The following is a 13,323-nucleotide window of genomic DNA, read 5'->3' on the forward strand; positions in this document are numbered from 1 at the left end:
TCTTACTTCTCTTATCACCCTCTGTAGCCAGTCCTGCCAATTACCTTCTTAAATATTTTGCTTTTATTAGCCCTTTCATATTCCCACTGCTGTTATCCTACTTTAATTCTTCATTATTTCTTTGGAAATCCAATTTCGGCCTTCTCCCTAGCTCACTTCCAAAACTCCCTGCCTCCAGTCCTTTTAAGTCACCAATGGCAGATTCACTTTAAAGCACAACCTGTGTCATGGAAGACTTCAAGACAGGGCTCCTGATTTAAGGGCAGATGTCTCAGTGGAGTTTTTAGGCTGTTGCATGAGAGCCTCTTGCTCAGTATGGTTTGGTCTCTCTCACTGTACTTAGACACATGGTTACTAATTCTGGACTTGTCCACCAAATTCCATTCCTTCTATCACATTATTATGGAATCATTTGTCAATTTAAATTAAACACAAGGAACTTGTTTACCTAAATAACTTTGTACGTTCAGCAATCTAGACAAAAATTTAAAATACACAATGTTTATAGGCAACAGTTCTCAAGGTCACTTGATGTCATTTTGGTATTTCTGCTGGTTGGTTTTTTTCACACAATTCTGTTTTCCTTAAAGACATTATCATATCTTGGTTACTACCTGGTTTTCTGCTCAGGTTTAAACAGTCATCATCAAAAATGAAACTTTCAAGCTCAAGACAGATATGAGAAGACGTAGATGCAAGAGGAATTTTGGAAAGGATATATTCTGCTTTTTTCTAAATAGTTTATCTTATTTTCTGATTAAGAAGAGATTTCCAATAAAATACAGTAAAATAAGATGCTCAGTCTTCCAGATTTTTGATAACACTTTGATTTACCTTGAATCTCATGATGAAAATTGATTATCAAATAAAATTTTTGTTTTCCCTCCGTCAATTCTCATTAAAAATCAAGTTGCCAACACTTGTTTTAAAAGTTGAAATTGATGATTTTGGTTTTAAGCATTTGCAAATGTCCAACTGACCAGTGTGTCTGGGAAGTAGTTAAGCATTTGTCTTTACAAGGAATATCTTAAACATTGCTGATCTAAGCAAACCAAATTAAAAACAACCACTCATTTTATCAAGCAAGCTGTATGTGTTCAGTTTGCTGAAAAAAATTAGAGTTTTTAGCCAAGTTAAAAATTCTTGAAAGGAGAGTGTATGAGTCACATGACTTTATTGTTCTCTAATTAACTGCCTTTAGGACACTCAGCTTAAAATATCAAGCCCTTTCTAGTTTCTCCAACTCTTAAGTTTCCCTAGAATTAATAAGAATAAGAGCAAAGCACTTTAATGCAACACGCCTCTAAGTATTTAACCTCAAAATGGCAGTGTCCGTGGCTTCTGGAATGGCTGAGCTCCTGAAAGCAGCACCATCTTTGACATGGTCGAATGTGAATAATTTGGTTATCAGTTTCTTCATTTGTCAGACTTACACCAAGCAAGATCTCAAAGGATCTCCTGAATTTTTTAGTTTTTTTTTTTTTCTTTTCTGCGTGGATGTTAGAAGACAACAAGAGGAATCAAAAAGGCCCTTTTTAGAAATATAAATCATCAAAACCATTCCTTAGATGAGTCCTTTGTGATTTATTTTTTTCTGGATGACTTTATTCAAATGTTCTTAAATTTCCCTTATGATTATTATAATTTAATATTTGTTGAATGACCTCAATTGATAAGTAGCATTATATGAATGTCTTATTTTAGACTAATTACATTTCCACAGTGTACTTTAGGGATATTTAAATGATTCTGCATGACTTTTTCAATAGCTAAAATAAAACTTTTCAGAACTTCATTATAGAATCATCAGATTTTATATGACCTGAAAAAATAATAATGAACCCTTACACTTTTACAGGTTAGAAAAGAGTTGATTCTTAGCCTCTTTCTTTATTCATTTATGCCTTTCTTTGTGTTCCAACTTTATAACTGAAATAGAATTCCAAGTCCCTTGATTCAGACATGGTGTCTGAGTTAAATAAAGGCGTTTGTTGATTTATTAAGACATGCTTTTCCTTTGAATCCTAGACTGTTTCGTGGATGTTGTGGTGGGATTTGATGTCTCAACTCAGGAGAAAGGGCAGACTTTGCTTGAAGGTCAGCCTTGGATGGAAACCTACCTTCAAGACATCTTACGTGCCATCAGCTCCCTCAATGGAGTAAGCTGTGAGGTGGGCACAGAGACTCAGGTCAGTGTGGCTTTTCAAGTGACCAATGCCATGGAAAAATATTCTCCCAAGTTTGAGATCTACAGTGAAAACATACTGAATAGCTTGAAGGATATAACAGTTAAAGGACCATCTCTTCTCAATGCAAACCTCTTGGATTCTCTATGGGATACATTTCAGAATAAATCAGCTGCTCGAGGAAAGGTAACATGGATTTATCTTATTTGTTGGTCTATGATTGCAATGAACCCTTTTTAATTCATTTTTCTTTTTTTGAATACTTTCTTAGGTGGTCCTTTTATTTTCAGATGGATTGGATGATGATGTTGAGAAACTTGAACAAAAATCTGATGAACTTAGAAAAGAAGGTACTGAGTATGGAGGAGAAGTGGGAAGGGAGTGCTTATTAACTTTATAATCTCAGAACTAAATTCTGGCTCTTAAATTTCCAGGCTCTTAAATTTTGAATAACCCTGATTTTGACAATCTCCATATTCTGTATGTACTAGGCAGAACAAATGAGCTCTCAGAATATTTTGACATCCACTTTTTTCCTCATGCCTCATGTGTATGAAACAGCACTGAATACAAAGTCCTATCCTTTGTTTCATATTACTGTATTTCTTCTTCCTGACCTTTCCTGGAGAATGTTCCTTTCTCTCTCGCCCCACATTGTCTAATATTGCTACTTCTTTAGTGTCACCAGAAGAGAAGAGTATATTTCTCCTTGACCAGGGAATGAGAGTCAGTTTTCTTCTAACACTCTTAAAGTTCCCAGAGTTGCAAGCATTTTTGGATAAATTTACTCATGTTTTGCAGCTTTCTAATCAGTTCCTTCCTTCAGACCACGGATTGGCCAACCATGGTGTTTGAGATTTTTAAGCTCTGGCACCAGGCTTTTGGCTTTTGAACCAAAAGCTATTCTGAGTCAAACAAGAACATGTGGATGTTCTTGTTTAGTCAAACAAAGAAGTTCTTGTTTGACTCAGAATAGAAGTCCTCTTCTGTAAGTGGGTGCTATTTCTGCCCTACCCAGATCTCCTTTACTGGCAGATTCACCTATCCTCTCGCTGCTAACAACTCACAGCTTACTCCTTCTCTGAAGAATTGCCCTTGGACAGTAGAGCTGCCTCACCTGGAAGGTTGCTCTCCACCCCATCCTTGGGCAGCAGATAAGATTACAGAGTTGGACCTTTGCCTCTAAATGACACCAGTGGTGTGCTGCAATTTATGCTCCAGAGCTTCCTGGGATCAGGCTAAATAAAGCTAGACTCCAGCTGCAACACTGTCTTCTTGCTCAGCAACTTCCCCTGCCCTATCCTGTTTTCCTCACTCCCTTTCTTCTGAAAGTGCTTCCTCAACAATTTGTGTACCTCCAAATCCTTATCTCAAACTCTGTTTCTAGGGAACATGACCTAAGACATTATCTCTCAGGTTAGCTAATAGGGGTTGACAAGACTTTGTCTTTTCTATTTTGTTCTCTCTCTCCAATCTTCAACAAATTGCAAAATTATCTGAGTTTACTACTAGGGAGTAAAGTTTTTATTTTATCCCTTATTTACGAAGTATGCCTTGTTTTTATTCTCTCTGGTCTTGGCCTTTGTTCATGAGCTGTAATGAAGGTTTTCATTAAGACTGAAAAAAGATACTAGAGTGCTTAGTTGGGATGGGTAGGGTTGTTTTGGTGGTTGCTGTTATTTTGTTTTCTTTTATTTCAGCTTTTCCTTTGTGGGGAGAAGGTATTTCTCTTGCAAAGGACAGTAGAGTTTCTTCCAGGAAGTGCTTTGGAATATCCAGAATTCTAAGACCAAACATCTTTCTTCCAATGCCTACTGAAAAACTAGTAAATGGGTATCAACTTCAGAAGCTATATTTTGAATAATATCCTCAGATATTTAGATTCTTCCAATGGAAGAGAGAAATCATGGCAATAATGTTCTTTGAAAAGTGTCTAGTTCTTTGAAAGTGACCATCTTTGACATGGTTGAGTGTGAATAATTTGGTTACCAGTTTCTTCACCTGTCAGACTTACACCAAGCAAGATCTCAAAGGATCTGCTGAATTTTTTGGTTTTGTTTTTTTCTTTAATAAAGAAAAGAAAGTGGTTTTCTGTATGGACAAGAAGTATCTCTCTCGCTGGCTTCCCATACTTACACAGGACTTCACTTGGTGCTGGGCCCTATGATCTATTCACCTAGGAAAGCTTCCTTAATTTCAGGCCAGGCATCAACATGTGTAAAGTATGCAATCATCACTGAACAAGAGGAGACAAGGAAAAAACAATCCTTGATGGCGGACGTGGCTGTAAAACTTATGCACATGGAATGGGGCTTAAATTAATTAATTTTTTAGAATTGAATACCCTAGAATCTACTCAGTGATTCTTTATTCTCCCAAGTTTGAAAATCTTTTCTTTCTTAATTCACTGTTAGAAAATTGAAAACATTGTATTTAGGATCATATGACTCATTTATTGGATGAGTCTGAAAGAAGATAGGAGTCCCCTGATCCCAAGAAAAACAGTTATAAATAATAGTTATATGCATATTTCTTGCAAGTCAACAGTCCCATGGTTCTTATGACTCTTAAAATTTTACATTTCCTGGATATTATAAGAAAAATCAGATGACAGAAGGTTTCATTTCTCTTATAAGTAGATCCATTAGCATGCCTTCTCTTGATAACTAAACACCAATTGACGTACAAGCATTTCATATCCCAGCCCACTCTACAACCTCTTTTCTCCCCCTCCTCATTCTCATTCTAGAAGAATGACTGACTATCCTGTTTTGTTGGGAACAAGATGGGAACTTTCGACACTAGAACCAGGAAAGTCCCAGGAAATGAGGACAAATTGTCACCCTATTTTTCTTTGGTGGTTCGTTTGTTCTTTCTTTTTTTATTTATTTTATTTTTTTAATTAATTTATTTTTTTGAGATGGAGTCTTGCCCTGTTGCCCAGGTTGGAGTGCAGTGGTGCCATCTCGGCTCACTGCAAGCTCCACCTCCCAGGTTCAAGTGATTCTCGTGTGTCAGCCTCCCGAGTAGCTGGGACTACAGGCGCCTGCCACCACACCCGGCTAATTTTTTGTATTTTCAGTAGAGATGGGGTTTCACTGTGTTAGCCAGGATGGTCTCTATCTCCTGCCCTTGTGATCCGCCTGCCTCGGCCTCCCAAAGTGCTGGGATTACAGGCGTGAGCCACCGCACCCGGCCTCTTTCTTTCTTCCACTGCAGCTAACCATTCTGTTTGCCTCTCTTGGAACTTGAACCTCTCCAATATGTCCCTGAAACTTCATTCTCTTGATTTCTCTCTTCATCTACTCATTTCATATAAAATCATATCATATAAATTTATTTAAGAAGGTGTTCTTGACTCTCAGCCAAGTCCTTGAACCTTTATCTATTCTGGTTCATTGGTACCCAATTCTCATCAAAGGATTCTTTACCCATCAATAATAAAATGAGAAAAATGTTGCCAGTGGAGTAAGGTTTACATGAAGCTAAACGTATTTGATTTTAAGACTGCTCTTTATTCCAAGATTATATCTTTAGCACATTTTTATTGTCAAAATATCCTTTGAATGTAGGCTATGGAATTAGGCTATCTGGGTGAAAAACCTAAAAATACCACTTACAAGCAGTCATTTAACCTCTCCAAGTCTGTTTGCTTGTCTGTAAAATAGGCCTATAATTGTACATACCAATAGAGTTATATTTAAACCTTACAAATAAGATAATGCATGTAAAGCACTTAACCATTTCCCAGGCACACAGTTTGTATCAACAAATGATAGCACTGTTGTTGCTGAATTACTTCCTCCACCATAATGACTGTCAGATTTATTGCCATCATTATTTAATGTTCTTACCTAGCAAAATAAGTCATTGGCAACCCTATGTTGGTCCTTAACCAACAGTTTTCTTTGAAATAATCGTATTCATAAAACCCCAAAGCCTCTGAGCCACAGCTCCTGGATGATTGTGTGTCATCTGTTCCTAATTGCCTGACAATAGGCCTGTTACTCTTTTACTACTTATAGGTGCAACTGGGTTATTGATGTCTTATCAGATCGTACAGAGCTGTGCTTTTCAGATTTTAATGTGTATACAAATCACCTGGGGATTTTGTTAAAATACAAATTCTGATTCAGTAAGTGTGGGATGGGGCCTGAGATTCTGTATTTCTGATAAGCCCCCAGGTGATGCCAGTGCTGCTGCTTCAAGGATCCCCCACTGAGTGGCAAAAATGTAGAACATGTATTTTCTGTTTTTGAGACAGGGTTTTGCTCTGTTGCCCAGGCTGGGGTGCAGGGGCACAATCACAGGTCACTGCAGGCTCAACCTCCCAGGCTTAAGCGATCCTCCCACTTCAGCCTCCCATGTAGCTGGGACCACAGGCATATGCCACCATGCCCAGCTAATTTTGTAAAATTTTGTAAATTTTTTGTAGAGGTGGAATCTTGCCATGTTGCCCAAGCTGGACTTTCTTAGTGTGTGAATTTCTCTGTACTTTAGCATGCTCTTTAGATCTTTTAGAACTGTCTCCTTCAAATCAGGGAACTGGAAGTTGTGTTACAATTTTCCCTGTCTCCAATTTATTTAGTTTTGAAAAACATAATTCCTTTTGTACTCTTATTATAGTCTTGTCACTTGTCAGGTTTACATCATGTGTTTGGGGGAAGTGGACAGTAAACTGACTGTTCTTCTTGCAGCTGTTCACTGAGAATAACAATTTAAATATGCTTGCAAAAAACTAAAGTAACCAAACCCACCTCACCTGGAACATTGTAAACTGTGTTGGATAGGCCTGAATGCCCTCGTAACTGTTGCTCTGGATGGACCTGCTGATTCAAGTGACTTGGCTGATCTTCCCTATATTGAATTTGGGAAAGGATTTGAGTACAGGACACAGCTCTCTATTGGCATGAGAGAACTTGGAAGCCGGCTGTCAAAGCAGCTGGTAAGTTATTCTGAAAAGGCTGGTGAGCTTAAATTTTCAATTATTTTGTATATAAGTTTAATACTTACGCTTAAGAATTTGAACTTACTGTGTTTATTTGAGAGTGAAGAAAGGTTTTTATGAATTAGTGAACAGCCTAAGTAAGAGGGTTTGTTTGGAAGAAATGTAATACAGTAAAGAGATGTCAAAGCATGTTTAATTTATACGCTGGGCAAAAATAGGAGGAGGAAAGAGGGAAAAAGAAGAAAACTTAAATAGCACCCACAATCATGTCCAAATTATAGCCAAAGAACATAAGTGACAAAAAGAATCTGAGATGCGAGCGTGAATCGGCCGTTAACCTCCACCAGCCAGTTTTCACACCCCTTGCAGATCCTAGGCATAACAGCTTTCCGTACTGAATGTAATTCTAGTGTTTAAGATGTGTATTTTTCCTGGGATAAGGCCTGTAAATGAAAGCAAATTACATTTGGAGTTCAACTAGAGAAAGAGCAATCTGCTCTAAAGCTGGAGGAAATGCCTAGTGACAGTAAACCTCACATGTTGTACTTTATGAGCAATTGAAAGATTAGGGGTTGTGACTCCTTGAGATTTCTACCTTATATTCTCTTTGTTTGTTTGAGACAGTCTTGCTCTATCGCCCAGGCTGAAGTACAGTGTTGTGATCTCAGCTTATTGCAATCTCTGCCTCCCGGGTTCAAGCAATTCTCCCTGCCTCAGCCTCCCGAGTAGCTGGGATTACCAGCGCCCGCCACCATGCCCGGCTAATTTTTGTATATTTAGTAGAAACAGGGTTTCGCCATGTTGGCCAGGCCGGTCTTGAACTCCTGACGTCATCTTATGTTCTATTTTTAAACCTAATGCCTATATAAGATGCATCTCAATTGTATTTCTTTCAAAAACATACGAGAATTCAAACTCAAGTGGTAAAGTGTCAGCAAGCTCTGTGTGGCTCTACTTTTACTTTAATGAATTGCTAGTAATTTTGTAATTTGCATATAACTTATAAAATCTTTAATCAGTGTATGAGAACACTTTCCAAGGAAGTGCTAGCTCCTGCTGTTTTCCACCTATAAAATTCATATACACATAGGTATTTAAGCAGCTTGTTCAGTGTTGTAATTATGTAAAAATAATTACATGAAAGTTTTGTTGGAATTCCTTTCCACATGGGAAGACAGTGTTTTTACAAAATGTGTCTTTTTTTCCTGTCGACTACTCTTTGAAATCTCTTTGGTAATTCATAGAGGAAGGAAATTCTTCTTCAAACAAAACTCTCAGTTTTTGTATATCATATAAATGGAACACTGTACAAGAAAAACTTAATCATAGATCAGTTTTAATGTTAATAGTAATAGATTTGATGCTGTAGAATTTTGGTGATCCAAAGAAAATTGATGTTATCTGATATAAAATCATAGTATCCATTTTGTTATTGTTTGCTTTCACACATTTCCAGTTTGGTTGCTTTTTCTGAAATTGTCAGGAAAAAGAATTTCATAATGTCAGAAAAGGAACATTATATAGTAGGAAACAATCAAAGGGAGAAAATTGCTAAATGACTATAACAAAAGATTTTCATTTTTCATTGCACTAGAAATTTATTGGGAAACTTCACAATACAAAGATTGGTTCTGCCCCACTAAAGTGAAGTATAACATTTATTTGAAAATAGAATTTTTCTAAAAGTAAATCTGGTGAGTTAATTGTAAAAATGTAAAACAATATGTCATCTATTCAAGGGATGGCTGGGTAAGTCCAGGATGACATTTATTAATGTTTTAAAATATATGATATAGATGTTTTTACCAGAGTATAAAGAGGAATATTCTCCTGTGCCCCAATCCCCTACAGCAAGTGCTGCCAAAATGTTGCACGTGTAAGTTGTGTTTTTGAAATCCTATCAGAATTGCTTTGGAAGAGTTAACCACTGGACTTAGTTCCAAGACATGTTACATTGGGCACCGTCTAAATTCTCTAGCATACCAAGATTTCACAAAATGAGGAAAATAGCATGCATTCATTTTATTGAACAAAATATTTGGGGCAGAAATATATAGAGAAATCGACAATATCATGGTCAGTGCTAGAGTGAGATGGGGCAGGGACAGACAACCACATCAGTTGGCATGCAGTCAGTTTGCCACAGCTAAACTGATACCAATTTGAAAACACAGAAACATTTTTGAGTTGATTTGGAATACCTGAAATGGTGGAGAGTGCAGATGATAGAAGAAAAGATGGAAGCAAAAAAAAAAAAAAGTTTCATGCATTCTTTCTAAAGCACAGTCATTTGAATGGTGACCAGGCTTCTGAAACTGTGGTAGAAGTCTGGATCGCATGGTTGAACTTGTGTATGAGATTTGGGAAGCAATACCACCAAATGTAATGTATTTCTTACCCTCTCCCAAGGTCAATGTTGCTGAAAGGACATGCTGCTGTTTGTTCTGCAAGTGCATTGGAGGAGATGGCACAATGGGAGATCCTGGACCACCAGGGAAAAGGGTGATTTTAGTTCAGATTTATGGGTTACTTTGAGTTGTAGTATGTCCTTCAGACATGGGTTTAAGTAGAAATAAGGGGTGATTTTTAACTTCTAAATAGAGCCTCTTATATAAGAGTTTATTATACTCCTCTTTTTATATGTTAAGTTAGTCATGGATTTTCCTTGGCATTCTAAATTGGAGTCTTTTTAAAAAGTTTTTGTGGAAGACTCAGGAGAAACAACTGTCAAGATCCTTGATTATCCAGTATTCTAGTACTGATGACAATGATGCAGAAAAATCAGCTATAATTCCTCATGTTGAATAATGAAAGTCTCCTCCATGTGAATAATGCATTTCGGCATTCATTTTTAATGATGGCAGAGTTATTAAAATCAAGCAGAAGATACTTTGTGTACTCTGCTGAAAACCAGGCTAGATCAGATCACTCTCTTATAGCAAAAGATGTTAAGATGTCTCATTCATCTTAAGCCAGGTCAAAATGTTATCACAGATATATAAACAAAAACAGGCTCATTATTTAAAAACAGAAACCAACAACATTGATTCATATATTTCCTAACCAGAAAAAGTATATGTGAAAATATTATTTTGAACTTTAAGAAATGTTTAAATACATATAAACACTGTGGATATGTTATAATGATTTCAATACAGTTTGTTTACGTGTGTTTTATTTTTGAATAATTTATAGATAGCACTGTAACTCCCAAATCACCAGGGCTATGTCTCTGAATATGTCTCTGAAAGTTTTTGGACTAATTATTTCCTGAATGTTTCAGCTTCATGTAAAGAGAGTGGTAGATTTTTTTAAAAAACAAGGCTCAGAAAGAATGGAAAGAAAGGTGTGTGGTCTATTTTTCTATGTGTAGCATAAATCTTAAAAGATTTTTTAATAAAGGGAGAATAATTCTAGTTTATCAGTGGCAAATATAGCTGTGTTGACTTGAATGTTTAGAAAGAAGCTCTGGAACTATATATAAACCCAGATTTACAATATTATGATTGACACCCCCTTGAGTTAACTGGACACTTGTCTCAAAATTCCATTTCTTTTTTTTCTTTTATATATATATATATATTTTTTTTTACTATACTTTAAGTTCTAGGGTACATGTGCACAACGTGAAGGTTTGTTACATATGTATACATGTGCCATGTTGGTGTGTGCACCCATTAACTCGTCATTTACATTAGGTATATCTCCTAATGCTATCCCTCCCCCCTTCCCCCACCCCACAACAGGCCCCGGTGTGTGATGTTCCCCTTCCTGTGTCCAAGTGTTCTCATTGTTCAATTCCCACCTATGAGTGAGAACATGCGGTGTTTGGTTTTTTTGTCCCTTTTTTTTGAGATGGAGTCTCGCTCTGTCGCCCAGGCTGGAGTGCAGTGGTGCGATCTCGGCTCACTGCAAGCTCCGCCTCCCGGGTTCACGCCATTCTCCTGCCTCAGCCTCCCGAGTAGCTGGGACCACAGGCACCTGCCACCACGCCCGGCTAATTTTTTATATTTTTAGTAGAGACGGGGTTTCACTGTGTTAGCCAGGATGGTCTCGATCTCCTGGCCTCTTGATCCGCCCGCCTGGGCCTCCCAAAGTGCTGGAATTACAGGCATGAGCCACCACACCCGGCCAAAATTCCATTTCTTTTTATGTGTGTAAATGCAACCTACATTGGGAAGGAAGGACCATTTTTTTCAAACACTTACTATTCCACATGAAGTAAAACTGTAAAACTGAATTTGGTTTGGTTACCTCTGATTTTTGGTCCATAGATGCAAATGTTTTCTTCCTTTTCTTATTTCCAGGGACCTCCAGGTTTTAAAGGCAGTGAAGGCTACCTGGGAGAGGAGGGAATCGCTGTAAGTCAGGGCTCTTTTTTTACCTCCATTTATCCCTAAAAACATCTACAATATGAATTTCCTTGAGTCAATTCAGGGGGAAGCAAGAAAGGTGAGATTCTAAGGATTCGTGTACAGAATCTCAGATCTTCTTTTGTCCTCATTGTGCTTTGCTTCTGGTGGTCATTAGTAGTTTATTGACCTATTGTCTCTTCTTTGACTACCCACCAACATTGCACAATGAATTCAATGCGGAAGTAACCTTCTTCACTAGGGGAGTTGAATCACTGCTGTTTCCCCCATTCTGGAGCATTCTATAAAGGTAAACCAACTCACCACATTGTGTATCAAGGACCCCACTCTTTCTTGCATTCACTCATCCTTCCATCCTCCCATCAATCCATCCAAACATTTGTTTACCAATTATATATTAAACATCTTACCATTTCCTACATTATTTATCAAAGACCTCACACTTTAACATACTCATTCATTGGTTCATTCAACAAATATATGTTATGTATATGTGTGCCTGGCAGATTATCAGATACTTAACATATATTTGTAGGCTTCAGCAATAAGAAAAATAAAAGGAAAAATATGGTTTCTACCTCCAGGAAACTTTCAAACTAGTAGAAATGCAAATGAGACAACAGTGATTCTTGTTGTTTTACACAAGGGCTACACTAGAAGTATAGAGACATGCAAAGGAGTGTGGCAGAACAACTGAGTTACCTAACAGCCTTAGCTAAAGTTGGGGCTTGAGAGGGGAACACTGTGAACAAGCAGTAGTACTTGGGCAGACATTTGAAGGATGAATAGGAATGTCTACAGGCAAAGTTTGGGGGAACAGTATGTTCACGGGCATGTATCTGAGTCAGAGAAGATCATGTTCATAAGATGGCACATGGTCAACATGGATGGAACCCAGGTCACTGCAGGAGGAAGATATATGTGGCAAGTAAGAGTCAGGTTATTGGGAGTCTTGAATCCCCTGCTGAAGATTTGGATTGTGTCTTCTACTTGGTGGGCAGTCACTGAATGGTGGGAAGCACAGGGGTCAAAATTATGGGAGTGTTTAGAAAGCATGCTCAAGCAACATTACAGATGATGATAAGGTGAAGATTATAGGTAAGTCTTGCAGTCATAGGTGCAAGACAGGTCCTAATTTGTGCTTAGGACAGTATGACTAGATATGTTAAGAAGGTTGGAAGGACGTAACTTGGTGACCACTTGGTGAGAGAGAAGTCTCGCACAGGCAGTATGCAAGTGGGATCCAAAGCAAAGGGCTGTCTATCATCAGGGTATCTCTGATTTATTTCTACTCTTAGTTTTTATAAGCAAGAACTCTGGATTGTGAACCATGAGCATTCACACTTTTTTTGGTAACAAAAAACTTGTCAAGTTTTCAAGACAGATCCCAGATTACAATAGAAAAAGCTCATTTGGATATGTGCCCTTTCTCAGGGAGAAAGAGGAGCCCCTGGACCAGTGGGAGAGCAAGGTACTAAGGGATGCTATGGCACCAAAGGTCCTAAGGTAAGGATTGCATAAGAGTGTGGAGTTTTCTCAATATTAATTACATTTTCCTACACTAACTATAACTGTCCTTTTATTTTCAGGGAAACAGAGGACTAAATGGACAGGAGGTATGGTACCAGGCACATCCATTTACCTACCCATATGTTATCTAGAAATATTTTTATTTTGATTATTTATCAGTAAATTATACAAATAAAGTTGTCATTGACTTTCCTTTTTTATTGCCAGCCATTTCATTTTGTTTCTTCTTCTCTTTCATTATAGGCAATACATATTATTTGTTGATAGTTTCTATTACTGAGTAACC

General features: G+C 37.6%; 1 protein-coding gene across 2 annotated transcripts in view; it reads left to right on the forward strand.

The window, feature by feature from the left end:
- COL6A6 (collagen type VI alpha 6 chain) overlaps positions 1-13,323 on the forward strand; it is a 151,071-nt gene that overhangs the window by 62,098 nt on the left and 75,650 nt on the right. For both annotated transcript variants that reach the window (XM_063807159.1, XM_009446459.5), the window contains exons 9-15: positions 2,029-2,372; positions 2,458-2,536; positions 6,977-7,131; positions 9,544-9,636; positions 11,442-11,495; positions 12,942-13,013; positions 13,097-13,123. In XM_063807159.1, the coding sequence (XP_063663229.1) occupies positions 2,029-2,372; positions 2,458-2,536; positions 6,977-7,131; positions 9,544-9,636; positions 11,442-11,495; positions 12,942-13,013; positions 13,097-13,123 (824 nt within the window). The remainder of the gene's footprint in view (positions 1-2,028; positions 2,373-2,457; positions 2,537-6,976; positions 7,132-9,543; positions 9,637-11,441; positions 11,496-12,941; positions 13,014-13,096; positions 13,124-13,323) is intronic.

The sequence above is a fragment of the Pan troglodytes genome, chromosome 2 (assembly GCF_028858775.2).
Source record: "Pan troglodytes isolate AG18354 chromosome 2, NHGRI_mPanTro3-v2.0_pri, whole genome shotgun sequence".
NCBI classification, from domain to species: Eukaryota; Metazoa; Chordata; class Mammalia; order Primates; family Hominidae; genus Pan; species Pan troglodytes.